The sequence below is a fragment of the Strigops habroptila genome, chromosome Z, assembly GCF_004027225.2.
Source record: "Strigops habroptila isolate Jane chromosome Z, bStrHab1.2.pri, whole genome shotgun sequence".
In the NCBI taxonomy this organism is placed as follows: Eukaryota; Metazoa; Chordata; class Aves; order Psittaciformes; family Psittacidae; genus Strigops; species Strigops habroptila.
In genome coordinates, this window is record NC_044302.2 from 48,234,682 (window position 1) to 48,262,036 (window position 27,355).

Here is a 27,355-nt window from a genome sequence, read left to right on the forward strand (position 1 = left end):
CTTTTTGAGCCATTGTAAATTACTAGAACCCATACTTCTTATGACAGGGAGTTTTACAGCTTACCTATGCCATTTATGTTTTTGTTTATGTCACCCAGTCATTTCTTTTAAAGTCTACTACATCTAACACTTGAAAACACTGCAACTTGTGCCTCTATGCCAGAGGAAATGATGAATGATAGTGTTAGGAGGCTCCCTACTTGTGGGGAATGAAGGCCCCATCTGCCAACCTGACCTGCTGTCTGCAGAAGTTTGCTGCTTGCTAGGGGCTCAGGGGTGGGATGTTGTGGAAAGACTGTTTCAATCTTCAGACTATTGCTTCCCAGTGCTCTTCCACCCGGACACCGGTGATATCATTGGGAGTGACCTGGGAAATACCAACCATGACTGCATGGCTCTGGATGCAATGCTGAGGGCATGGGAGGACAGTCAGTGCCCCCTCTTGACACTGCCAGTGAGGAGGAGGAGGGCCTCAAGAGGACTGGATGGATCCTGTGGGTCAACAGTTGGTACCACAGCAGATATCAGCAGCAGGATTTGGCTTCTGTAACCATGGAACCCTCTTTGAGGATCAAAACTGCTTGGAAAGGGATCAACCTGACCAAATGGAGCAAAAGCATCTTTTCCAACTGCTGGCCAACCTGGAGAGGAGAGCTTAAACTAATAGTGACAGGGGGAAGGAAGAAGGGGACAGGGGTAAGGGCCAACAATCAAGTGAGGAAGTGAAGGAGCAGGTTAGAAGGACCAGGGCTGAGCAAAGGGCCCAGCATGATGTGAACAGGGTACATACTAATCAATAAAAGAGCAGTGAAGTGGGATCCCACCAGACATAAGCACATAAATAAGGAAGTCTCTCAAGCTGTTTTGGGGAAATCCATGCAGTGGGTTGCTCCTCTGTCACACCACATTTAATCGCTTGTGACTTGGGTTCATGGATTCCCCTTTGAGAGAACCAGATTACACACATACACTCAACACCCTCACTTAGGAATAACTATAAGCTTTAGTCAGCAAGTAAGAGCTGTTACCAACTACTAACTGATTCCTGAACCTACTTAACTGAACCTCTGATCCCAATCACCGTCCTCTCAGTTCTGAAGAAAAAGGTGGGTTTTCAAGCAGCAGGAGGCATTCCTGCCTGTTGGTGGCAATGGGAGCTCTTCTAGACGCTCTATTAGACTTCATATTTACAAACAAGGTAGAATTTGTCTACGAAGTAAAGGTCAGGTATGCAGACGTCAGGGATTTCCTCGACAGCAGTGCCCATGAGATGGTGGAGTTTAGGATTATAAGGAGAGGGAGCAAGTCAAAAAGCAGGATCACAGATCTCAGGAGAGCAAACTTTGGTTTGTTCAAGGAACCTCTGGGAAGAATCCCATGGAATACAGCCCTGCTAAGAAGAGGCATTCAGCAAAGCTGGTTGATTTTCAACAATTACTGCCTTTAAACGCAAGATTAGTCCATTCCAATGAGCAGGAAATGAAGCAAAGGCAGCAGGTCTGCATGGCAGAACAAGCTGCTCTGGACTAACCTCAGACAAAAAAAGAAGTGCAAAAGAGACAGCAGCAGGGACAGATGAGCTAGGAGGAATACAGAGGCACTATCTGAGCGTGCATGGGTGAGGTAAGAAAAGCCAAAGCCTATGTAGAGTTGAATTGGGTAAGAGGTGTGAAGAATGAGAAGGTTTCTACAGGTCCATCAGCAGCAAAAGGAAGATAAGGGAAAATTTGGGCCCACTCTAAATGGGTTAGGAAAGCTGGTGACAAACAGAAGTTTGAGAGGTACTCAGTGCATTCTTTGGCTCAGTAAGACTGGCTTGCAGGAACCAGAGGCCTTTTAGACTGGTGGGAAAATCTGGATCAAGGAAGCCACCCTCTGTGGAGGAGGATCAGGTCAGGGAACATTTAAACGCACTGGACAGACACAAGTCTATGGACACCAACAGGATGCACAAATGGGAGTTGGCTGATACTATGGCAAATCACTCTTAAATATCTTTAAAGGTCATGGTGATAGGGGGAGATTCTTGGGGACTATAAGAAAACAAATGTCACTCCTCTCTTTAAAGAGGAAAGAAGGATGATCCAGGGAACTACAGGCTGGTCAGCCTCTCCTCAGTCCTTGACAAGTCAATAGAACAACTAACTCTGGAAACCATTTCTGAACACGACAGACAGAAAGTAATTGGAAGTATTCAGCCTGACTACTGATCTCCTCATTGTGAAGGGGAAAAGACCTGGAGATATTGGTGGGCAAGTTGAACATGATACAGTAATGTGCTATCGTGGCAAAGAAGGCCAACAGCCTCCTGTATTGTATCAGGAGGAGCAGGTCACTTGAGATCATCCTTCCCCTCTGCTCTGTACTGGTGAGAAAACGTCTGGAGAGCTGTGCTGGACTCCTCAGTACGAGAGAGACTCTTCTCTAGGGTACCCAGTGAAAGCATGAGAGGCCGGGGACACAAACTGAAACAGGACATGGCATTTAACAGAATAAAAAGCTTTCTTCCATTAAGGGTGATTGAACACTAAGATAGGTGGTGCAGAAAGGTTGTGCATCTCTGTCCTTGAACATATTTAGGACCCAACTGGATGTGGACTTGGACAACCTGCTCCAGCTGACCCTCCTTTGAGCCAGGGGGTTGGAACAGGTGAAGTACTGATGACAGCCTAACATCTTATTCAGACATGTTTGTAGCTGGTGGCTGCATATAACTCTTCTCTTGTTCACCAGGTCTCCTTTATGCTTGAGGCAACTAGTGTAACACATGGGTTATAAGGGAAGCTGTATTTCAGTTTTACAGATGTGGAAACCGAGGCACAGAATGACTTGTTTACAGTTATTCCTTTGGCTAGGGTCAGGATCTCAGCATCTACATGTGAAATCTGTTATTTTGACTTCTGCTTCAGTCTGAGACACGACTCTTTCAGATTTGTCTGAGAAAACCTGGGTGCATTTCAGTAGCTGGTAGTTGAATACTCACCTCTTCTCTTCTTTGTAAGTCTTTTCTTTCTTTAATGGCCTTGAACTGTTGACAGAATTTTTCATAGCTAAAGAAAATAGTTTTCTCTTCAAACTAAACATTTATCAAGTTACAGCTCCATTGCACCGGCACAACAGTTTAAAATATATTTTAGTAATAAATAAATGCAGTCATCTGTAAAGCTGCTGTCTCTGAAACACAATTACTCAGCCTTTCCCTTTCTTCTTTTCCTCACCGGGTAGCAGTATAGGAATATTGAAGTATTAGTAATTTAAAAATGTGATAAAGTGTTTTCATGCATATAGGAAAAGGAGGGCGATTAAACAAATGCTTAAAATATGCCTGAATCCCATGGCACTATAGGAAAGAGAGAGAGAATATTAGAGAGACTGCTGCGAGAAATAGTTAATAATACTAAAATAAAAACTTGGCAGCAGGGCAAAGAATTGAAAATTGTCATTTGTTGTAATTGATGAATCAGTGTCAGTTATGAAGGAAAGGAACAGTCCAGGCACACAAGAGTAAGCACTCTCTGACTGCAGGGAGAGTAGAGATCTGACCACCTATCAAAATCTTCCTAAGAGAACAATAGCTTGAGCACAGCAAGAGAGCTGTGCTCCTTTCTGGGATGTGCCTGGGTGGCCTGTAGAGTTACCACCAGTCCGGTGGAAGGAGAGCCCCTGCTGCAGAAAGACAGCTGTGGCAAAGGGTCTGGCTGCAGCCTCTTGGCTCTGCATACATGTTTACTGCTGGGAAAGTATTTGTCCATTTCGAACCCCAAACACCTACACAGAGCACTTTCATCATGAATGAAGCTTTCAGAGAAATGGCTGGATGTTAACACCATTCAAAATCAAAGGCAACATGACCATTTGTTTCAAAGGCAGCAGAAAGGGGCCCAAGAATATAGTGTCTACTTGTCTGGCTTCTCTGAGGCTTTATATTTGCCATCGGATTTTCTGGGTTGAGAAACATTGTAGAACAATAGTTCTGTCTAGTAACAAAATAGACGTTCTTGCTGTTCTTCAGAACCTCACAGCTCTCCAACTTGCCAGTCTACCTGTAATGTTCACTAAATACAAACATGGATATACGTACTGATTTGTGTTTGAGTTAGGCTTCCTTTCTACTCACATTTGCATTGCCCACAGTGACATCTTTTAAGGGCCTAAAAGGATTGGTGTCTGATTGATTCTCTCCTAACAGGCAAATTGATGACCAGAATAAAAGACATGAAAGTACAGGCAAAAATTTCTGAAGAGAGAGTAGATTTGTATTCTCAGAAAGGTGAGAGGATAGACTCTCTGACGAACTGCTTTTCCTAACCATACACAGTTACTCTATGACTTTACTGTAAGGTTTCCCTCCCTGGAGAGGTGCTTCACTGAGCCTGCAAAGCAGGGATGCTGGGGAATGGAAAACAGCTTCCCCTTCCCTTGGCCAGATATGATCCCACCATTTTTTCAACCTGTCAGCCTGATAGCAGCTTTTTGATGGCTTCTTTGGTCTTCCTGGAAGAGTAATGTGTGGATGCAGCAATGGCCTGTGGACCCCATGGCAGCTGTCTGCAAAAAGCTAGTTCCTTTCTTCCAATTAACCAGCTGGGAAAGGAAAGATGCACAGGGTACAAGAGTAATCAACTATGCATTGAGAGGAGAATATGTACTACTATGTAGAAGGCTATTCTGCTGTAGAGCACCTTGGCATTCATCTGGCAGTCAGGGTAGGCAAAAGCCCCCTCTAGACTATGTTTTCCCTCAAACTTTGCTCAGATGTATTGCTAGAAATATCACCCAATCCATCATTACCGTTTAAGTTCATAGTTTAAAAGAAGCACAGGAAAAGTCAGGATTGTGCTTTGGTGTGGTTTGCTTTTCACCTTCCTCAGATATTTGTTCCTTTTCTATTTTGTTTTACCCTAGTTCTTCTTTTCATCCAATTCTCCCACTGTTAGTCCCTTCAATCTTTGGAAAGATGCGTGCTTTTCTACCAACAAGGACATATCAGAAATCAAAAAATACCTCTGCATGTCTCAGTGAACAGCTTTGCTTAAAGACAAGACAGGAAGATACCACAAAGCATACTGAAAATGTATTATTCTGTAGTGCCAGAATCCTGTGTCTTGTCAGGATCTGTTGCTTCTTGTCATTTGAGGAATAGATTTTCCTGATGGCTTCTATATAAGTGAAAATAGTCGTTAGACTAAAATGCCTTTAGAGTGCATGATGGATTTAACAGCTTTTACGAGCCATTTGTACAGTGAAATACCATCAGTCAGTGAACCATTCTCAGGGTTGTAGAGCAACTTGGAAGCTGTTTTAGTCAAAGGCAGTGTTTCAGCTTTCCAGGGCAGTCCTTGTATTGGGCACTTTTGGAGCATACAGCCTAATGCAAATAAAACGTGTGTGCGCCAGTCAAATCCGGTGTGGGATGACTGTGGTAATTCAAAACTAAATAAGCTGCTATTTTGTGTTTTAGTTACTAGAATGAAGCAGATAATTAATTATTACAAGATTTTGCAGTGTTTCTAGTGCACTGGAGGACTCATGTCACTATATAGTCCAGGTTAAGAACTGCTGTCAAAAAGAATCACACTCAACTCAGCCTTTTCACAGAACGCATCTTGTTTCAAGTTAGAAGGACAAATTCAATACCAAACTCTCATTATGCTTTTCTGGCTTGCTCTGAATTTTACAAGACCAGTATTATTTTTCTACATTGCAATATTTAAGTACTCCAACAAGTTTCATGAGTTCGGATATTTCTGAGGCTGGAACAGACTGTTAGGTAGATCCAGAGTGATCTCAAGCGAAAAGCAAGCTGCAGAACTTTATCCAGACAAACGTTTTCTTGAATACAATATTTTGTGCATGACTAAAGCACCTCTTTCATAAAAATGTCTCACATGGTGTGAAGATGTCATAAGAGGACAACTGTCTGTCATGTCCCATCTATGCCCCAGTGTATACCTCATTTGGGTGCCTGTGCATTACCTGAGTCCCCATGATGCTATAGCTGATCCCTGTGGTCATAGGAGCGTTAAGCTTTATTGCACTGCAGGATGGTCTTTGCATTACAGTCATTGTCAAATCTATCCTAAGCTCAGGGGAGACAGACTGAAATAATCCATTATGAGGCAGATAACTGGGGGAAGATCTTCTCTCCAGATACATACATATCCAGTTTCTGGACTCACTCCCCAGGGAGCAGTTTAGTATAGTAAGTGCTGAGATATTGGACCTGCTGAAGCCTCGTGCAACACACCCTGCATTGGGAGGCTGGGATAGACACCGTTAGGGGGGAAAAGCCTTGGCTGGCTCAGTGTTAGTGGTTGAGGTATCGTAGAACAGCATCTAATTTTTTAAAGGAGCAAACCCTGAATCCTTTGAAGCATAATTTGGAGAAAAAAAATTAAGTCTCTTTGGGGACTTCAACCTACCAGATGTCTGTTGGCAGTTGAAAATGCTGATTCTGCAGATGTCTTGATGGGCAAATCAAAAGAAAAGAAAATAAAAGATGCCATTGGCTTCTTCTAATTCAATATCGGAGTAGTCAAAATATATCTATGCTTTGCTTCTGTTGCTAAAAAAACCCCTTCAGAACACACGCCATTTCAATGCAGCCTTTTTCTCCTAAGAAAATTACTTACTGCCATAGTTTGTTGATCATTTTAAGGTGTTAAGGGCTGGAAGCAGCAGTTTCCTGGCTGTGTGCCATTTAGAATTGGATAGAGCATTAATACCACCCGCTGAAAAGCCTCATGAGACCTGCTAAAGGGAAAATACGCACTATACTTGGGGTTTGGAGGTTTTAATAACACTTGATAATAGTGTTCTTAATACATTCATCCTGTACAAAATAAAAATTAAAAAAAAAAAAAAGTGTGATGCATTCTCCTTCTTGACAAATGGAAGTTTAATTCTTTTCTCCCTTTGCTTGTCTAAATCTCAGTGAACAATAAGAATGAGATCACGGTGTGCCACAAGTAAGGATCAACCCTGAGTAAAAGACCAACGAGTAGAGCCAATCTCTTCCCCTCTAACTTTGACCCCTTCAGTCACCAACTCACTGCTAGATTGACTTTCTGACAGAGAAGCTTTGTGAACTGCGTTCCATAAGGTTTAGGAAAATAAAGGTGCCTTTATTATTTATATAAGAAAGGTATTCTTTCTGTTGTTTGTTAATGTAGGAAAACTAACACAAGATAAAATATCCTACTGACATGAACGCCTAGATTCATCCTTCATCACTGATAATTTAAATAATCAGTGTGATTACTTTTCCCTCAGAGTCAGTGGAGAGTGAAGTGGACACTCTGAGGGGAAGATGGTGCTATTTAAAAATTGCCTCCTGGAAATACCTCTCTTCCCCAGGTCAGTAGCTGCTATCATAGTGCAAGCATAGGAAAGTTGGATCTCATCAGTCATTTCCCCAAATGTGCATGATCTGATGTGAGGGAGCAGCTGATGCTTGTGATCAAATATCCCCCATGCATGTTGAGCCCACCTATTCTTCCTGCCAGGCATAATCCACTTTACTGGTCATAAAATCAGCCTCTCATCTTTTAAATTGCATAAAACAGGGACAAAGACCTGTTTTAAAAATTATGATGAAGCCTACAATAGGCTATTAAACAAATTGTGCTATCAGCAAATGGCCTGGAATTCCAGCTCTACTTTAAAGAAATGAGATGATGTTGTGAAAAATACAGGGTAGAAACGAAACATATTGAAAACATAAAACACTACAGACTCTGCATGGTTGTTTGGTAGTTTGGCATTTGGAAGTTAATGCCGCATTAATGCCCCCGCTAATAATCCCTCAAAGATGTACTTCAGATCAAGCTCAGTATTTAAAAGTATTGTGCATCAATACCATCCTTAAATTAAAAAAAAAAGCCCAGTATATTTCTCATTATGACTGGATTCATCTTAAATAAATCACATTTCTTTTAAGTCTGCTTCATCACAAGGCCTGTCACAAAAGCAGTAACAAAAAAGTTCTTACAATTGTCACATATGAACCCTTTCTACTGTTTGCTTAGTAAAAGGGACAAAGTGATGTAGCATGTCTGTACAGGAACTAAATCTTAAAGGAGAGAAAGCATCTTAGAATTTCATAGAGAAAGCAGATTATTATAATGAAATATAGCTTGCCAAAATAGAGGAATTGCAAGAGGTTGAACAGATGTATTGCTATTCAGGGTTATACTAGGGGGAGCTAAATGACAGACATTTTCACAGTATTTATTATCTCTTTTCTACCTAAAGAAAAGATACCATTAGTACTGATTTTTATAGACACTCTCTTGCATACGGCAACACAGGTATTACTGAGACCTGAGGATTCATTTCCTTTCTCTTCAAGCCAGAGGGAAAATGCTTTTCGTTTGCTGTTAGTGATTAAAAAGACACTGTTTTTTCCAGTTTCCAACACCTGTGCTACTGAGTCTTTCCTCTTTGTCCATTCATCTCTCTGCTTCTCTGAGGTGCACAAAATCTTGTGCAAATGTCTGTAGCATTGGCTGACCACTTAAAGCTTGTAGGGACATCCACCCATGTGTCATGCCCTCTGGAGAGGGTGAGAAGATCTGACTTGTCCCTTTCAAGCACCAAAGAATGAGTTTAGCCTTTCACAGGCAGAGCTCGTGTAAAGAGGCTATAGAAGGCAATGCAGCTTGTCAGGAGTGTGATGAATGCAGTGAGAGCAGGGTCATGCTGTTAAAGGACAGAGTATTTCACCCTGAATGAAAGCTGGGTAGGGGTGGGAGAAAGGCAGCTCTGGTGCCCTCTTGTCCTCTCTTCATGCAGGGTTTCAGGCAAAGACCAGGCATTCTGCAGGGAAACTGATATCTTGCCAAGCCAGCTCTGCTCCCAGTCATCAACAGCTTGTTCAGATAGTGCCTGGTGAATGCAGAGAATTGTGCATTTTAACCTTTCATCTGGAATTCAGAGAGATTGTGAAGGGAGAAGGACTGTTGTAGCTTACAGCCATGGGGACAATTCATACAGCACTGTCATGCATATGGTACACTTCTGCATGTGTGTTATAGTATTGGAAAGTTAATAAAGTGTGTGTGGTCAAAGGCCAGCAAATTTTGTAGCATTAAAGCACTGATTTTTATCCGTGAGAGGAGACCACGGAGCATTGTTGAATGGTGTCAGACTTAGCATGGAAACAGAACTAGGAATGCTGCCTGACCCCTAACTTCTGTGCATCTGGTCCAGGATCTGATGCATTAACCTGTCTTTTAAACAGCTACAAAATCACTGGAAATGCAGACCTGGAGTTACATAGCTGTGTACACCTTCTTGTAGTCGAGTCACTAACATCAACAATTAAGAGGAAGGCAGGACCAGTTGGCAAGTACCCACTTTACACTTAGCTTGACATATGTGCAAAGAGGTTAGTTGGTCAGGTGTACAACATACATGTTTTCCTTTGGTGGCTCCTAAACAGGCAAGTTAGTTTCACCATTACCAGTATCCTGAGGAATGAGAAAAGGAAAAAGAAATAAAAACAACAGGACAAAATTGTTCATCCATTATTTGGTCAGCAGGTATGTGGTTCTTTGACAACCACAGCATGAGATGGCAAATGCTTGCCGATGGTTTAAAACAAGGTATGTTCTTCTCTTGAATTTTCTACATCTCAAAGCAAAGTGTGCTGAGCAAGTAGGATATGAACGATAGACAAAGGAGAGAAACTGCTATTGAGGTCAGTTGTCTTTCCTAGTTGATAAAGTCAGTGTCAGACTTTAGTGGATCTAGGGAAATTTGGTGATTCTCTGAGGTTTCTTTGGCAGGGCAGCATCACGTGATGCATCAGTCTGATATAGCACCTGGTCTTCTCTGAAGCTTACACAGCTTTCTGTGCTGATGTCAGAGGAATCACCCTGAAGGTTAGAACATGCTCTAAGCTTCCTCATCAGCAGTCTGAGAGGGAGGATAGTCAAGAAGTTACCAAGTTTGTTCATGACGTGCTGTTATTGCTCACTTTGAAGGGTAGGGGAGGTTTTCCAAGCTCTTCTCGCTCTTGGAATGGGACATGTTTCCATCTACTGCTTCAATACCTGTAGGAGTTGCCCTTGTCAGGTGTCTGTCCAGGAGTATCGTAAATATGAAGGTGGTCTTCCTTACATCTTCTTATGGGTCCCAGAAGAATCAATGGAGGAGGTAGAAACAAAAGCCATTAGAAGAAAATCCATCTCTAGTGAAAACTCAAAATAATATTGGAGGTCATATGCAGCTCAGATATTTTTGTTGACGGAGAATTTCTGATTATTCCTACCCTAATTAGGTACCTGAGCTAATGCAAAGATATTTGTCTCTGATGCTTTGGACTTGGTTCATTTTTACACTCAGACTTTGGCTACATAACAACTATTACACTGCTGTAATACACAACACTCTGTGGGTAGGTGTCCCTCCTCCCTTCAGCTGACAGTTTCAGCCTGTGATTGATCCATGGGTCACAGCTACCTGTCAAAGAACGTAGGCTTAAATTTATTATGTAAGAATCACTGGTAAAATGTAAGGGTCTACAAATTAAAAGGTTGAAAACCGAGAGAGTTGGAGCAGCGTGTAGAGTGGATTGAGTTACACCTAGTAATTAAGGTGCCTCATACTGTTATTTCTTTGATTTCCTACATATAAAACATTTCACCAGTTGCAGCATTTTTATGCCTTTATGTCTTCATTGCCATTAAGGGAACTGTACTGCTTTAACTGCACAGTTAGAGCTGGATAAATCTGGCTTCTTTATATGGATGAGCCCTTAGATAACGTTAAGTTTCTGTGGTGTACATAGAAATTCTTCCAGGACCGCTACATAAAAAAGAAGCTGAAACAGCTTTCTAACCAGGTGTCAGTATTTTTAGAGGCCATGCTACTCTCAGAAAGCTTCTTTTCCTGAAACAAGAGCCTTAGGAAGATGTGAAGTCCTCTTTTGTCTGAGTGTCTTCGTCAGCCTTATAAACTATATCTAGTCCCAACTTAATTACAAAACAATTGTAAAATAATACAGTTAGTTCTTGAAAGGGACTTGTAAGAAGCAGAGACAACTGTGATTCCTATACAGCTCCAGCTTCAAAAGCCTGTGTGTGCTAATAACCCTGCTCTGCCTCCAAGCTGCTTCCAGCTTGCACCACCATGCTGACTGGACTTAAAAACTCCTGTAACAAAGCCATGTCCTGTAATTGGCTGCTCCCAGAACAGACCATAACTTTCGTGCACCACAGCTGCATAAGAAAACTGACTTTAGAATCAGATTGCAAAATCATTTATATTAGACGAGGGAGAGAAGAACACTTTGAAGAGTGGCAGCTTAGAAAGACTGTTGGGTTTTTTATTTATTCTGACAGTATAAAATATATGGTTATTCAGTACAAAGAAACCATTTGCTTGGAATAATTTTATCATTAAGTGGCAGTCCAATACAGATTGGTTTTCTCACTCTTTCCTGGTGAAGTATCTGTTCATTACACATTCCTCTAGCTGCTTGGTTTCGGCGTTTTTGTTGGGGGTTTTTTTTGGTAATGTTTTCACAAGAAGATTATTTGCTGCATCCAGTCCCTTGGCAACCTAAAAGATTTGCAGTTGGCCATATCCTTATCCATTAAAAACATTAATTCGCTGTGGTTAGAGATTGTAAGTGCCTTTACTGTCTGATATGTTTCTACAAACCTGGAAATGCTATAGAAGTGCAAAGGTGAAACCTTTTAAGGTGTTTCATTTGCGATAAAACGGTACAGAACAGATGCTTAACAAACCGCTGTAGAGACCAAGTCTTTTGTTGATCCCTGGGGAATTCATACTGCTGACTTAAAGCTAATGGGAGACATGTACCTACTACCCTCACACCTCAGTGTGAAAATTGGCCTTTTAGCTGCTAGCACATCTGGATCAGATGGACAGACTTCTAATCGATTGTTGTCTCCATCTTCTTTGTTATTTGTAAGGATAGGCTTATCTGAGGAGGTGTATAACGCTTCCTCACCACCTGACCACTCTACAATGTGAAAATGTAGACCATTCTTAAGAAGTTATAGTCAGTCAGTCAGCATATATAGTCAGTCAGAAACAGCATAGGCACTTTCAGGAGGCCTGAAAAATATCTCAGAAACATACTGTGAAAAAGCTTATCAAAATAGTTGTTTTAAGTAAATTTATTCAGTATTTTTCAGGAGTCTGTAATTCTCCTGCCAGTATTTGAAGGAAGTTTGATTATTTAAGAAAACAAAATATAACTAATGAGATGTTATCTTTCTTTATTTACATCAGGTACAAATACAAGAGGTCAGAAATCTGTATCAGGTGAAGGATGATTTAATAAGTGGATACCAGTTGGTCACAAATAAATACAGACAGCAAAAGAAAACTTGACCGCTGAACCAGAATGAATTTCTGAGGCCTCACTCTAATTAGGATGCATTAAGAAACACAGCTCAGGAACTTTTTGACAGAGGCTTGATCTGCTTTTAGAAAGGTAAAAGCAGGTCATTAAATTTAACAATCCATGTGATTTCTTCCAGTTTGCTGTGCTTCTAACATCCCTCTTCTGCAGTGGAAAGAATAAAGCTCCCATCTCCAAGGAAAAATGGCCTGGCTTCCATCACAGAAAAAGACCCAGATCCACCCCAGGGCAAAGCTGGCCGGGACACACAGTTAAATATTTCTGATATTACCCAGTAGAGAGCAAAGAGACACTCTTAATAATTCCTTCCAGTCTTCAAGACACACATATGCTATGACTGTTGGATGCTCCAATGTGTCTATTCCAAGAGTTATGCTCTCATCACTTAGCTCAAAAAAACACAATTTTTTTTCAGGCTTTGCATAATGATTGGCCACTAGAGTTTATTCAGAGGGGGAGGTGGAAATCTGGTTAAAATGGCTGTGAGCCACAGCAGGTGTGTTGCAAGTTGAAAACACTTGTGCAGGTTTGTGGTGCTCAATTGTGGCAGTTTCATTTCATGAACTGAAACCCAGTGAAGCCTGCTGGGAACAAATAAACTGAGCAAGGGTATCAATAGGTATTTCATTGACAATCCACTAAGGAACATCTCATGCAAAATACTGGTTTGGTTTTTTCCAGAAGGAATAAAAATGTAGTCTATTATGTTGTCATTTGTGTACAAGAACAATTTTCCAATTATCAGTCATGCACATTAAAGGCATTGTAAGATATATTATCAGTAGTGTGTGGGAAGGATGGTAAGCTGAAAGAATGTACCTATTTATGTATAAATACCAGCAGTACTTGGGGGGTTTCAAATTCACTCATATAAATTTGCATTTTGATCTACAGAAGTGACAATACACACAGCAAAGGAGATCTCAGCAGTGGCCGTATGCTTGTTTGGCAGGACACAGAGACCATATGGCTACACAGTACATGAGAAATTTTTACAGCCTCTTCCTTTTCTCCCTCAATTTCTTGCTCCTGTATTAACGATTCTGGGGACACTTCAATATAGGCTGCTCCAATTGTGTGTACTTTCTTTTAACATTAATCAATCTTCTGCAGCTTTATGTCCCTTTCCCAAGTGGAGTTAGCCTCTTGCTTTCTTGTTTGCAAAATAGGGGCCTCTCTTCTGAGGGTAACAGGGAAAAAAGGTAAAATCTTCCAATTGTTTTTAGGGGAACTGGGAAGAGCTTTGCAGTGAATGAAGAGTGTATGCAGACTTCACTATCTGCTATCATAATAATTTTGACTTGGATGTGCAGTGGTCTCTGAGTTATGCTGAATATTAAGGTGAAGGGGAGGACTTCTGGATGTATCTCAGTAGCCCTGGGATTAGTGTGTCTGAACTGTACTGCTTACTTTGAAGATTCTGTTTATACCCAGGACACAATCTTACACTGACACCTGATTAGTGCCTGCAGTAAGCAATTACCAGTTGCATGTAGAAGATTGCCAGGCTTGCTTCATATTTCTTAGACATTTAAGAAAGTGATTTTTTAATTGCAGAGAACTTGCACAATTTGAATAGGAGCAGTGTGCAGTGATACGAAGGTCTGCAAGGACCAAATCAGTGTGGGCTTGCAGAGCAGTGCAGAATTTAATGGTGTGGTAAGGGACAAGTGTTCAGTACTACAGAATTAATCTATTTAAATAGCTGACTTTGAGGATAAAACACATACCTGTTGTTTGAGTCCAGTTTGTCAAGCTTGATCCAAAAATCAAGCAGGAGTTTTTAAAAGGGGCTGTTTCTTCTACACTATCATGAATGAGCATCTGCAGAATCAGGATTTAAGCATATATCATTCAGTTTTTCATGTGCAGATTCTTGACTAATCCAGTAAAACCTCATCCAGAAGAAAGGTAAATCTTGGCTTTGTCACAGGCTCTACTGTGACCTAAGGGCAGTCATTTTATCTTCTCTGCTTTTGTCACCTGTCAAATGGTGATAAGAGCATTTTCTTATCGCACAATGGAGTAGTGATGATAAATATTAAGGATTATGACATGGTTAAGTATTGCGGTAACGGAGGCACCTTAGACACTTCTATTCATTGGCTGCTTTTCTTAAATGAGTTATTGAGCATTTTTAATTTTCCCAATATTTAAGTATGTTTAAGGAAATGAGATATTAATTAATAAACTGCAAAATGTCAGTGTCAAACTGCTTTGTGTTTTCTGTATTATGTAACTGGATGTTTTGTATCTTTATCTTAAACCAGCTTACCTTCTCTTCTTCAGTGCTCCCTTCGATGACTGTAAACCTGAAAATAGGGAGAAAAGGCAAAGCTGTTAGCTGCGAGAAGCAGACTATGGTTACAAAAATCAGGGATTTTTGCATTTGTCATTTTAGGTCCTAGCTTTAGAAGTCAAAAAGGGTTAGGCGACTGAAGTTGATTAAGGCATCTGTGACCAGTTGGGCAATTTTTATGGCACCCACCTAGAGAAATTAAACACATGTTTTTGCTTAAATATAAAGGAAAAATTAATGAACAATGCATTGGACATGGAGTCTGAAAAGATACATCAGGAGCTGATTCCTTACATACGCTTGCATCAGCCCTGCACCTGAGAGTGGCTGCATGGGTCACCTCAGCCCATCTGTGGGTCCATCCCCTCGCCCAGCTCTGCTTCGCAGAAGGGGCTCCTGAACCTGGGCCGCTGAGCCCTCCCTTTTCAGGATGGCTGCAAGACAATGCTATTTCTTATCTCATCACCAAGGGAAATTTCACTCCCTTGCAGGGAGTCCTTCTGTCTCTAGTATCCGTGCTTCCAGCCAGTTTGACCCCTTCTTCTAGGTGGCCTTTCTTGCCCTCCATGCCAGATCATTCCTCAGTCACAAATTACCACTGCTGAGCAGTTACAATTAGAATTTCCCCTCCACCACAAAAAAACAAAAACAAACCCAACAACAACAACGAAATAATCACTCATGTCACAATAAATACATATGAAATAGTCACCAAGTGGAAGACGAAAAGTGGAAAGATGAAAGGAAAAAGGGAAGTGAAATGGAAGAAGAAAAGTTCTCCATGTTTCTGTTTGCCTTTTACTGAGAAGCTGCTTAGCGCAGTGAATAGTCAGCATAGAATCATCATAGAATCATAGAATGGTTCAGGTTGGAAGGGACCTTAAAAATCATCCAGTTCCAACCCTGCTGCCATGGGCAGGAAAACCTTCCACTAGACCGGGCTGCTCAAAGCCCCGTCCAACCTAGCCTCGAACACTGCCAGTGATGTGTCAGCTACAGCTTCTCTGGGCAACCTGTGCCAGTGTCTCACCACCCTCACAGGGAAGAATTTTTTCCTTATATCTAATCTAAATGTACCCTCTTTCAGTTTAAAACCATTTCCCCTCATCCTATTGCTACACCCCGTATATACATGAAGCACAGGAACATGCTGCACAGATGCGATCAGGTCTTTGCTGACTATACAAGCAGCAAAAATTTTGCTCATGTTCACGATAATAGCTGGACTGTCTTTTCTGTACCTCACATCATCCCTTGTCATCATGGGACTGTGGTAGAGTCTGTTGAGCTGGAGATCTAATTTCTGATGTCTGCTGTTGCTGTTTCCATGAGGTGGTGGGCATCACCTATGGGATCTGATGTTTTCACAATTAAAATCTCTTTTTGCAGACAATACGTCTTTTCTTTCTCAAAAGAACAAAAACCAGGAACTAGAATATGACCAGGATGGGTTTATTATTGAGGTATCTAGTGTTGTAGGTCAGTACTGACGTAAGCCAGACTAAAGCTGTATTTTATATGCAGGAGGGATTTTCATGCAGCACTAAGGCAGCACTTGGCACTGAGAAGGTCAAACTTAGTTGTGGAATCACTGGCTAGTGAGCACGTTTGGGAAAAGTGAAATTTTCCTCCCATATCAAAACCCCATATTTTTTGGAAAGCTTTTTTTTCTCATGAGACACTCAAAGAGGGTTATAAGTTTAGTATCTGCTTTCTTCTGTTCACAGTAACAGGGCAAAAATCATCTGTGTCTATTGTACCGTCCCCTGTGTATGATGGCTGGGGCTGGCAACCTAAACATGTCTGAGGGCATGTTTGGGGCAGGAAGGGTGGGTCAGATTGCTTCTGACAGCCCTGAGCATATGAAGTGCTGGGACTGATCTTAAATACCTCAGCATCCAGGTATTTTGTAATCTCTAATGTGTTTATCTGGGCATGTCATGTAGAGTAGTGATAGTGTCATTGCCTTCCTCTGATGTTAATTTATGAAACTGAGTTGCCGAAGGTTGATCAGGAAATATGTAGCTGCTCAAAGCATTAAATTCAGATTTTCTAAAAGTCCTTAATTATAGGACTGTGTTTGTTTATATAAAGTCCCACTGACCATCCATGTCAGCATGGGACATGATTGCAGCATTCAAGGCCAGGTTAGACAGAGTCTTGGGTGACATGGTTTAGTGTGTGGTGTCCTTGCCCATGGCATGAGGATTGTGATATGAGATTTCCTTTGCAGTCTGGCAGAGAGTGAACAAGAATGATGAATTAGTATATCTGCCAAATTTTATGAGGTGAGATTAGTGACAACCTTTGTGAGATCGTTTTAAGATGTGTTGCAGCAGTGTGGGAAGCTGACACAAACACCAACAATAGCTCATGCGCAGTAACTGGATATATACAAAAAACCTGATAGCTGACGTTTTCCAGTGAACCCATTAAGCCAACAATACCAAAAAAAAGACAAGAAAGTCTCCTTGCAGTTTGTAGGTATAAAGATGAAGACAAAGCCAGTTTATTTCAAAAGCTGTTGTGATGGAGAGGGGAAGCCAGGCAGTGCACAGTAGCCCCCAACTGGTTGTTCAGAGTCAGGATTTCTGCGTAGCTTCTACAGCTTTACTCATAAGCAGTGGCTTCAGTGAAAGGTGAGTGGCAAGAGGCAGATTTCCCTCTGGATGAGTCTTCATCTGGGACTCTTCTGGATTAACACAGCATGCACATTCCCCAGCACTGTTTTACAGCTTCAGCGGGGAAGCATTTTGTCTTTAGCTTCCTTTCTCCTTTGTAATAATCCTTTCCAGCAACCTACTGTTGTGCACAGGTTTTAGCTTGTCACTGCTGTTGGCTCCTGCAGTGCTGCCCCTTGTCCTGCTAGCTTTCATTGACTGTTGTTGCCTTTGTCACTCACATGCCCTTTGATAAAGTATCTGTCAAAGCTCTGTCCGTCTACGAGCCGCGTGATGGACCCACTCCTCTCCGAGACGTTCATTAGTGTCATTTGCCAAAAGGTTTATGTAACAGATGTTGCAAAGCGGACGCACAGAAATACACACACTCACACACCATTATTGCAAGGGCTGTTGGGGTGACAGTAAAGGGAGGATGGTCTGCAGGACTAGAGTAGCTTGAAGGCATAGCTGCATTTGTTAAAAAAGCAACTAACGTCTCCGTGTGACCATGCTTTATTTTCAGCTTGTCATCATGGCTGGGACTGTTCTGCTAGCCTACTACTTTGAGTGCACCGATACTTTTCAGGTGCATATCCAAGGCTTCTTCTGTCAGGATGGCAATTTGATGAAACCATACCCTGGGACAGAGGATGAGAGCTTCATTTCACCTCTTGTGCTCTACTGTGTGCTGGCTTCAACTCCAACAGCTATTGTAAGTATAAGAAATTATTCGACTTCTCCATGACTGCTCCATAAATAGTAGCAATAGTCCTACAATATGTCTGCCCCCTTTCCTCTCTTTTCAACTATGTAATTGATTTACACTTAGCCGGGTCTCTGTTTTGCCTTAGCCTAATCTGATCTTCATCAGTTATCTCCAGAAGTAATTATTCTAAGGTAATCACACTGCAAGATTGAGAGGTAGTGCTTGTTAAGCCTTTTACAATAACATCCTCACTTCAGTGATTAGTTGTGAATTGCCTGGGCTCCAGAGAGGCTCTAATGTAAAGGTTATGTATTACTGGAAATAAGAAAACAGGATAAAGCTGAAGCAAAACCTGAGTTGGACATGCAGTATATCCAGGATTATTTGCTTCTATTTTAAAAGGACTGTTAAAGGGCTTTAAAAGGCTTAGATGAGCAGAAAAATGCCCAATACAAATAAAAATAAGTATGATTTTTCCTTTTTATTTATAATATCTTTATTTTTGGCAGTCACATCTTATTAATTATTTTTTACCTGATTTTCTTTACTATCCAACCAGTAAGCTGTAATGTAGCTGTTCTGAGCAAATGAAAATATTCAATTAGCTGAGTACGTACAATTCCAAACAGATTATTGCAGTCACTGATAACCAAAACTTTGGCCCTTTTCCATTTCCTGTGGAAAGTTGCAAATTTCACATATAGCCAGCTTTGCTGCATTTGTAATTACATCTATAAATTCCTATCAGACTGTGTATTTATGTACTTCATTTTATTTCTGTTTATTTCTTTATCTTCAGTAATTCTTTCTTGTATTAAACTTCGGTTTGCATCCCTTTCAAAAGTTGATTAAAGCTGTACGTGATGTATTTATTTGTGAAAGGTGAATGCTGCACCATAGTCCATTTTAAGTTTTAGTCTGCAGTAACTTCAATGCACGAAACAGTCTAACACAGAATGTGGTAAGAAATGTGAAAGAGATCTGCAGAAGAAGCTATAGTTTTTGGTACAGGACACTTCAGCTTCAGCTAAAGATGTGGTCAGGGACAGCAGAGGGCTCTTTGCACCATGCTTCTTTGTGATATTTAGGTACAACTTCAAGGATACAATAGGTCAAAATCTCCTGGGAAAACATTTTTCTTTTCATTTTTAATGTAGTATGTTTTACTACATTATTTAATGCATTGTTTGCATTATTTGTATTATTGTTTTATTATTATTTGATGTATTGTTACTTAGTAATCTTCAACCAGAGCGTATGTCAGAGAGATCTTTTTCTGTCCACTGTACACTCAGCACAGTGTTTTTATATAATTTCACATTATTTCCCATTCCCATCTTTTTCTGAGAAACTTTCCTCTCCTTGCACACTAATTTCAAACTCTGCTTCAGCTAGTAGCTGACTCTGCGGACTGAGTTTTGGCAACGATCATTAATAGAAAGCTAGTAAACGCGACAGTCTGTTCAGAGTCTTCCTACACTCTGTCCTTGCATTGCACTGCTGATCAGACCACCATTAGCATCCTCAGCTGTCATCTGGTACCTGTATGGGTGCCGCCTGTCATTACGACTGTCACAGTCTGGTAGGAGATGTTTGATTCAGTTGAATCTCTCAGGGATTTCAGTGAAAGGAGCACATGCAGCCCTTTCTATTTATACTGTGTTGATTGTACTCTCTCTCAAAAAAAAACCCCAACCAAAACCACAGCCAAACAATAAAACAACAACAAAAAAACACACAGACCAAAAAGAAAAAGAACCCACACAGCTGTGCTTCATGGGAGGGTGCTTTGCATGCATTCACTGTGGGTAAGTTGTAGCTTTGCTATCTACACTTTGCTCTCAACAATAATGACATCCTGCAGCTCCACTGTGAAGAGATGACTTAAGCCAAAGGTAATGCCAATCCCTCCTTAAAATTACGAGTTCCTCCTCTGCAAGACACTTGCTGCTTCACTTTCTAGCAGCAAATTGGTTGGTTTGGCTAAGAGGATTTACAGTAGCAAATCTGATCTCTCTGTGCTGCCAGGTGATTTCCACTGCCTGACATCTCATGGAATGAGAGGTGTGATTATTAGAAGGGGCGGAAGCCAGCAGCAATGTGGGAGCACTCATGGTACACAGTTAATAGTGTTTCTGGAGCTATGGGAAATAATCTAGAAGTACAAGCTCCCTCATCTGAGACACAAGCAGTATTTAAGTGCAGTCTTGTGTGCACAGGCCTGGAAAAGACTCAACATCCTGATTTCAGCATAGCTGTGAGGTGTTACAATGCTTGCAGGCCAAGAGGGAACATCTTTGTGAATTTAATGGAATATCTTTGTGTCACAGTCATTTGGCTATGACAGTGGCCATGGGGAAAACTAATGCATGTACTTTATTTCTTCCCTGACATCACTTCTCAGAAGTGCTGTTGTGGGTTGGTACCACTGTATGTGCATTTCCTTGCATTTTTAGTGGCAAAATAAATAAGACCAGCCTAGTTTTCTTCAGTTTTATTTGTCGTTCTTGAAATACGTGATGCTGCTGACTCTGTTTAATCTTTTTTTCTGCTACACTGGGTAGATAATCATCATACACCAGAATTACAAAAGTCTTTTAATGCTCCTACTGATAACCTTAGTCTCTGATAATGAGAGTTTCTTGCAAGGGGAGATGCCTGAATCTCATGGCAACGCTGTTAAATAAATGAAAATCATGTATGCCTGACTCTGTTCTGTGAAATGCATTTTTCTCGAAAATATTCCACTGAGGATAGGTCAAACGCTTTCATCTGCTTTTTTCATTTTTAATTTTCTGAGTGTGGTGGTATTAGCACCTTTGCAGCAAAGTAGTAGGATATGGTGAATTCAGTAATAAATTGCACTTACATAAGGAAAAAACTGGTTTTCATTGTAAAGAAACAACTGGCCACTTTATTTCATATTTAGTGATTTATCCCCCGAAACATACATCTTCAGACACAATAAGTAAATTTTGCTGTTGACACTGATGGAAAAGGGAGATTCCTGGAATCCTATCTGTTTTGGACTGAACCTGTAGTTATCTGTAGGTTCAGGTGCCACGAAAAGTTTCATGAGATACGTATGATTTCATCTTCATCTTATGCCAGTTGTCTCTAATGCCCCTCCTTTTCATTTCTCAGATACTCTCCCCTTCTTGCAGGCTGATTTCATTTGTACTGACATTGTTGGTGGTTTGTTATTGAAAAACTGCTGAATTTCCAGCATTCCTGTTGTCATGCTGAGATGGGTATGGGAATGGTTTCAGCTTGTCTCACAGTAAAGTAGAAGCTATGGTTGCAGATAGGAATATAGCATCCTTGACAGTCATGGCAAGCACTTGGGTACTGTAGCTACCAGGAGTCTCTGCAGGCTAGGGAAGAGACATGAAAAGAAAGGTATTTGTCTCTGTGGCTTGCAAGAATAGCACAGAACTTTGGTCTTGGCCTCTGTTGCATTTCAAATGATCAAAAGTTTCCAACTTCCAAAAAGCTGCTTTTGTCTTGGGCTTCAGGTGGCCAACAGCAACATGTCTGCACATCTGGATAGCTGATCTTTGCATTACAGAGCTTTAGAGAGACAGTCCCTCATTTTGGTGGCTATAGGTCCTTCAGGAAGGGAGAAATTAGCCAGAGAATAATTGCCTTTTTTTCTTTCTTTTCAGAATTGGAGGTGTTAGAATGCAGACCTTTTCCTGGAGGTAAATATAGTGTAGGTATTTTACTCAGCTGGTTTTGCAGTGATAGGGAACATAAAAATTGAGAGCGGCTTGTGAGTTTGAGCACCGGAGCTTGAGTTCCATGATCCTATGTCTGATGAATTTAAAAGTGACCTATCCCACAGCAGCAAGTTATGTAGAGACTGGGAGAATGCGTAATACTTCAGTGCACTGTCAATTCCAAAATGTTGCAGCAGGAAGGGGTAAGAAGTAGTAATTCCTCTCATTTTTGCCAGTATGAGAACTTTATCAAAACAAGTTGCTTTGCATAAACATAAAATTTTCAAGCCATTTCGTAAAAAATGTTCTCGGATGACTCCACCACATTCATTAGTGTCCCTCAGAATTAGCTTTCCCTTTTACGAGGTTACTGCAAATCAGCCAATTCCCCAGCTGGTACTAAACAACCTGCCCAGAGTTGAAAGCTGCTGCCTGCACTGCTCCATCCATTGTGATTTGCCTGCCTGCCCAAGAGAAGCAGAGAGGCTTAGGAACAGAGCCAGCTCAGTGAAAGGAATACTGAGCAGCAGCAGACAGCTTCAAGGGCACCGTTCTTTGTGTCCTTAAAGTAGAATAGAATGTGGCACTATTGTTTTCACACAATCTTCAGTTTCTTCCCTTCTGTTTCCAGGTTGGAAGTGGCAGCCTGCATATAATTGTTAACTGGCCAGTGCTATTAATCTGTGCGAAGGAGTATCTGTTTTCGGATAATGTTGGACTCAGTCAAACCGAACTGGCCTGATTAATAATTAAAAGATGAATTATAGTGTTGATCAAATTTATCCGAGGTGGGAGGATAGTCTTCAAACTTCTCTTTTCATCTGTACTTACCTTTCCAGCTTCAGAAATATTGTTCTTACAGATGGTTTTCCTATTCTCCATGCCACATTGCTTCTTTGGCTTTGGCTTAGTACAGCCATGTTATTATAGTGATTTATTTCCAGAAGGGAAGGCAGGGAATTTCTGCCTGTGTTGGCTGATTCCCCTGTGGCAGCTCCGCAGCATATAATGGGAAAACCAAGAGCAACTAATGCAGCTCAGAGCTTTGTTACAGTAGTTTCTTCCCAACTTTTTCATGCAGAAATCCCTAGGTTCTGCTGGTGACAGTGCTGCCGGAAAGCACCTTCTTGTGCTACAGACTCCTACCTGCCATGCTTCACCCCTGTGCTTTCATGGCAAGCTGGGTGGCAGTAGGGAGGAAAGGCCAGCTTCAATGCCTGGAGGGTCCCTTTCTTCTGGTTAAGAAAGGTTATGTCCCTTTTCCAAGGAGATGTACCACACATGGCGCTCACATGGTCCTGGCTTTCAGGGCTGGCCTCCATTTCAGCTTGCTCACAGAGAGGGGTATCTCCACCCAAGGGCTTTTGGCTACACTTTCCTTCTATTGTTGGGAAATGGAGCTGGGGTTTCTCACAGGGTGAGGCTGGAGGAAGAGCCCTGCTGCTTGCCAGGCGTCCTCTGTGAGTGATGGCTTGTCTCCCTCTTCTTGAAGCTGCTAAGGGCCCAGATTGTGAAATGCTGAATGACAAGCTGGGATATGTAGGAGTGAGGCAAGGGTGTGCCCATTACCCTGTGTAAATGTTTATACTCTGGTATTTATAACCTTCAGTGTTTCTATTATTTAACAGGATAAAGGAGAATGGCTTTAAACTGGCAGAGGGTAGATTTAGATTATACATTAGGAAAAAATTCTTCACTACAAGGATGGTGAGGCACTGGCACAGGTTGCTCTGAGAAGCTGTGGATGCCCCACCCCTGGAAGTGTTCAAGGCCAGGTTGGATGGGGCTTTGAGCAACCTGGTCTAGTGGAAGGTGTCCCTGCCTGCGGCAGGGGAGTTGGAAATCGATGATCTTTAAGGTCCCTTCCAACCCAAATCATTCTATGGTTCTGTATTTTGAACACCATTCTGGAAAATAATAAATACCCCTTGTTTGTTTGGTGTAACACTTTCAGGCACTGCTACTGCCAGTGTCTCCAGGACTTACTAGTGGTTCCAGCCACATGCCAGTTTCTCAGGGACAGTGCAGAGCTGTGGGAAATTTCTCCTCTCAATTAAAACTTAAGTATAATTCTCTTAGATGATTTTACCACGGTAAATTGGTTTTTTGAGCACAGTGATAAGACAGTTGGGTTTTGGTAGGCAGTCTAGAATCCAAATTGTGGATTTCGGCCCTTTTGACTTGGAATAAAAGAAACCAATTTTCTGGTTTTGGAAAAGGACTTTTAACTGTTCTTTGCTGTTGTTTTCATTGAAGAACAGCAACAATGAAATGAAAAAAAAAAAAACAAACCAAAACTGCAGAATGACATAAGTAATTGAATAGAGATTAAGGTTTTGTCCTCAGAAGATTGTCGGTGAGCTGGCTCTGCAACCTTCATCTGAAGCCATTGCTTCATTTCCTCTTATAGTTACACAAAATACAGCACTGATTCTTGTGGGCTGGAGAAGACCTGTCATGGTGATGGCAAGGATGAAAGAGTATCTGAGACCACTCTCAGAAGATCCCTAGTCCTCATGACCAGCGAAGGTACCGATGTTATCAGGGAAAACCTCTGCCCTCCTAGGCAGGCTTGGGTCAGGGTCCTGGCTGCAGATCACTGTGAAATACTGTGTCCTGGAGAGGGTGCTGAGACAGACCTCAGTGACCGCTTGTTTCCTAAGGTGTCCTTTCTCAATATGAATGTTGAGTAGTGTTTGCTGCCTGGATTTGATTATGGAGTCTCAGCTGGGCAGTGTCAATATTTGGCTCTGTAGGTAGCAGGTAGGATGGCAGATCAATAACCCTCAGGGCCTAAGGCTGACTGCGAGGGAAATCTAAGGAACTGGGTAAGTAACAACACTAACTGAAAGTCAATATGAGCTGTATTCTTAGTGGGGACTGTAGAGAAGATGGAGACAGACTGTTCTAATCCCAAGAGGCAATCCTGCAATGGCCACGAACTGCAAGAAAACAAAATGATTAAGAAAAATATTTTCACAATGGCAGTAACCAAACACTGAAACAGTGGCCCCAGGAGGCCGTGGGACCCTCATTCTTGAGGACATGCATTAACGCAACTTCTCAAGGCTGTGGTTTGTGGTGGTCCTGCTTTGTGTAGGACCACACAAAGGGCTGGAGGCCTCTGGAACCCCTTCCCAGCAAATTCATTGCGTGATTCTGTGCCTCCGCACTCTGTAGTGCTAGTGAAAATTTTCTGCTATTTAACTAATGACAGATGAGTGGAGCCATCAGCTCCTGTGCAGAGCCTGACGAGTGTCTCTACTAACAGGCAGCTGTGCTAATGCAGTCCTCAGATACACCATGATGCAAAAGGGCAGAATTGCTTTTGGCCCAGTGCAAGCCAGTGCTGACAGAACACCTGCTAGAGCATTTTGCAGAGGTCACCTTTTGGTGAACAGGCCTGCTTTTCCCAGGGAGAGTTGTGTGGAGTCATTCTGAAACTGGCTGATTGGGGTTGAGAGCCCCATGACACTCATCTGCTTATACTCTCTGAGTGCTCTACACATAGCTTGTCTCACAGACAGTGCCTTGCATGTATCTGCTCCTCCCCTAGGCTGCTATTTGAGTACTGAAGACTTGATTAATTTAGATTTGTGACATTAATATGCAGCCATACACATCCTTATAGAGGATTCAGGAAATCTCATACAGCTTGCTGGATCCTGTCCAGAACTGAGACTGATGATGTCCCAAAACTGAAGTTCAGTTTTGTTTTCTACTGGAGATTTTTGTGTGTAATAGAATGTCTCTGGATGTGGTTTCTCTGTAGAAAGTGGTGTTAACAACAATTAAATGTGTCAAAAGGATGCTGTTAAACAAGTTCATAGATTTGAAAACTCCCAGAAATCAGAAAGACATAAAATTAATGCATAGAAAAGAGAGATCCTGCCTGTACTTCACATAATTCTCCCTAATATGGTATTTCCATTGTCTCACTGTGATTGGAAATGCCATGAATTGTACTTTTTTGTGGAAAGCAGCAGAAGGATATTGTTTCACAGGGAGACTTCAGGCAGTCCCAGTCTGTGGGCACAGTTGTGCTTCCTGCATCTCTTCTGTGTGCCCTGGCTGGTGCTCCTCCTTAATTTGTGTGGAATTGCAGCTGACATGAAATCTGTCTGTGGCAACTTTCACACAAACTTAGTGTTTGCTAAAAGTTTAAAAAAAAATTAGAAAAATAGTGTTTTCCCATTTGTCAGATGTGAGTGAGTGAGCAGGCGAGCGAGCGAGCGAGCGAGTGAGCGGCAAGAGGGCTGTTGAGATGCACCCTCTGCCAGCAGTGATGTGGGGCTGCATGGATGCCGTTGGGCCAGAAACCACTGAAGAAGAGTGGCAAGCAGTTTGACTAAGTTATGGTGAACGTGTAGCGAGTTTTCAAAGGGAGGTGGGGAAGAAGGATGGCAAGACCGGGGCAGCGTGGCTGGTGGAGAGCCAGTTTATGCATAGGAAGAACCGGATTGTGGCACGCTACATGCACAGGAGTTTGGAGAAACATGACTGAGGAAGATTTTGGCTACTGGAGGGAAGGTAAGCCACAGTATGTCAGGGGAGTGAAGCAACAGTACAGTCCACAGCTTTGCTAGACAATTTGAATTGAGGTATAAGGTTAATGTCCTGATGAGAGAAACTAGTAAAAGAAAGAAAGGTCTTCAGGCTGGACCCATCTTTGGCTGTCAGCACTATCAATAATTAATTTTCTAATAACTCTTCAAGGCTGCCCCCACCATCACCCCACTGCACAGTTCCAGCAGGACTGGCACTCCAAGATGCCTCTCTCCTGCAGCCTCCTCTTTCTTGTACTCCAGAGTCATTCCAGGATAGTTTATCTTAGTTTATACATATGGAAACAGGTCTCCTTGATGTTTACCCCAATATATTTTTAGAATGCAGTTGTGCAAAGAATTGTTCGGCAACGACACAGTGAGCTTGTCAGAAAGTGTTGGAGGAAAAAAAAAAATTTTTTTTGTTTTGTTTTTTGTTTTGTTGATTAAGTTGATAACTAAATTGACTGTTGGTAATCTGTACAGGAATGCAGGAAGTATTGGATGCTCATGTTTTGCTGAGAACTTGAAAGGGGAAAGTGTGATATTTCACTGTCTGAAAATGCCAGTTCACAAGTTCAAGGACTACTGCAGGCAAAAGGCTATTGAAGAACAAAGTGGGACAGATCATTTTATCTGCTTCTTTGCTCAGGATGAGCCAATAAGTAAAGCATGTGCAGCAGAGGTTTTTGAGAGCTGAATTTTGAGTAGCAAGTATTTGGTGACAGTGCCAGTAATGGGAAGGCACGTCAAATTGAAGTTTTCTCAATGCTGAAATCAGCAAAGGAAAAATGACTGCTGGGTAGGTATTTCAAATTCATACTGGGGCTTTGGGGCATCGGGGCATCATTGTAGCATTTTTACCTGATAGTAATATGAAAAGGAATGTGAGCAAGAGTGTCCAAGCAGCATAATCTCAGTGTAGTTGAGCTGCTACTGCATTTAGGGAACCAAGGACAAAATCACATCCAATGGCACTACCTTTGCTTCACTATGGCCTACGTCACCTTAGACCGCAAATGACCTG

The 27,355-nt window shown here is 41.7% G+C and overlaps 1 protein-coding gene across 4 annotated transcripts in view; it reads left to right on the top strand.

Moving 5' to 3' along the window:
• PLPPR1 (phospholipid phosphatase related 1) overlaps positions 1–27,355 on the top strand; it is a 127,702-nt gene that overhangs the window by 74,714 nt on the left and 25,633 nt on the right. For all 4 annotated transcript variants that reach the window (XM_030470438.1, XM_030470439.1, XM_030470441.1 and 1 more), the window contains exon 3: positions 17,883–18,071. In XM_030470438.1, coding sequence (XP_030326298.1) covers positions 17,883–18,071 — 189 coding nt within the window. The remainder of the gene's footprint in view (positions 1–17,882; positions 18,072–27,355) is intronic.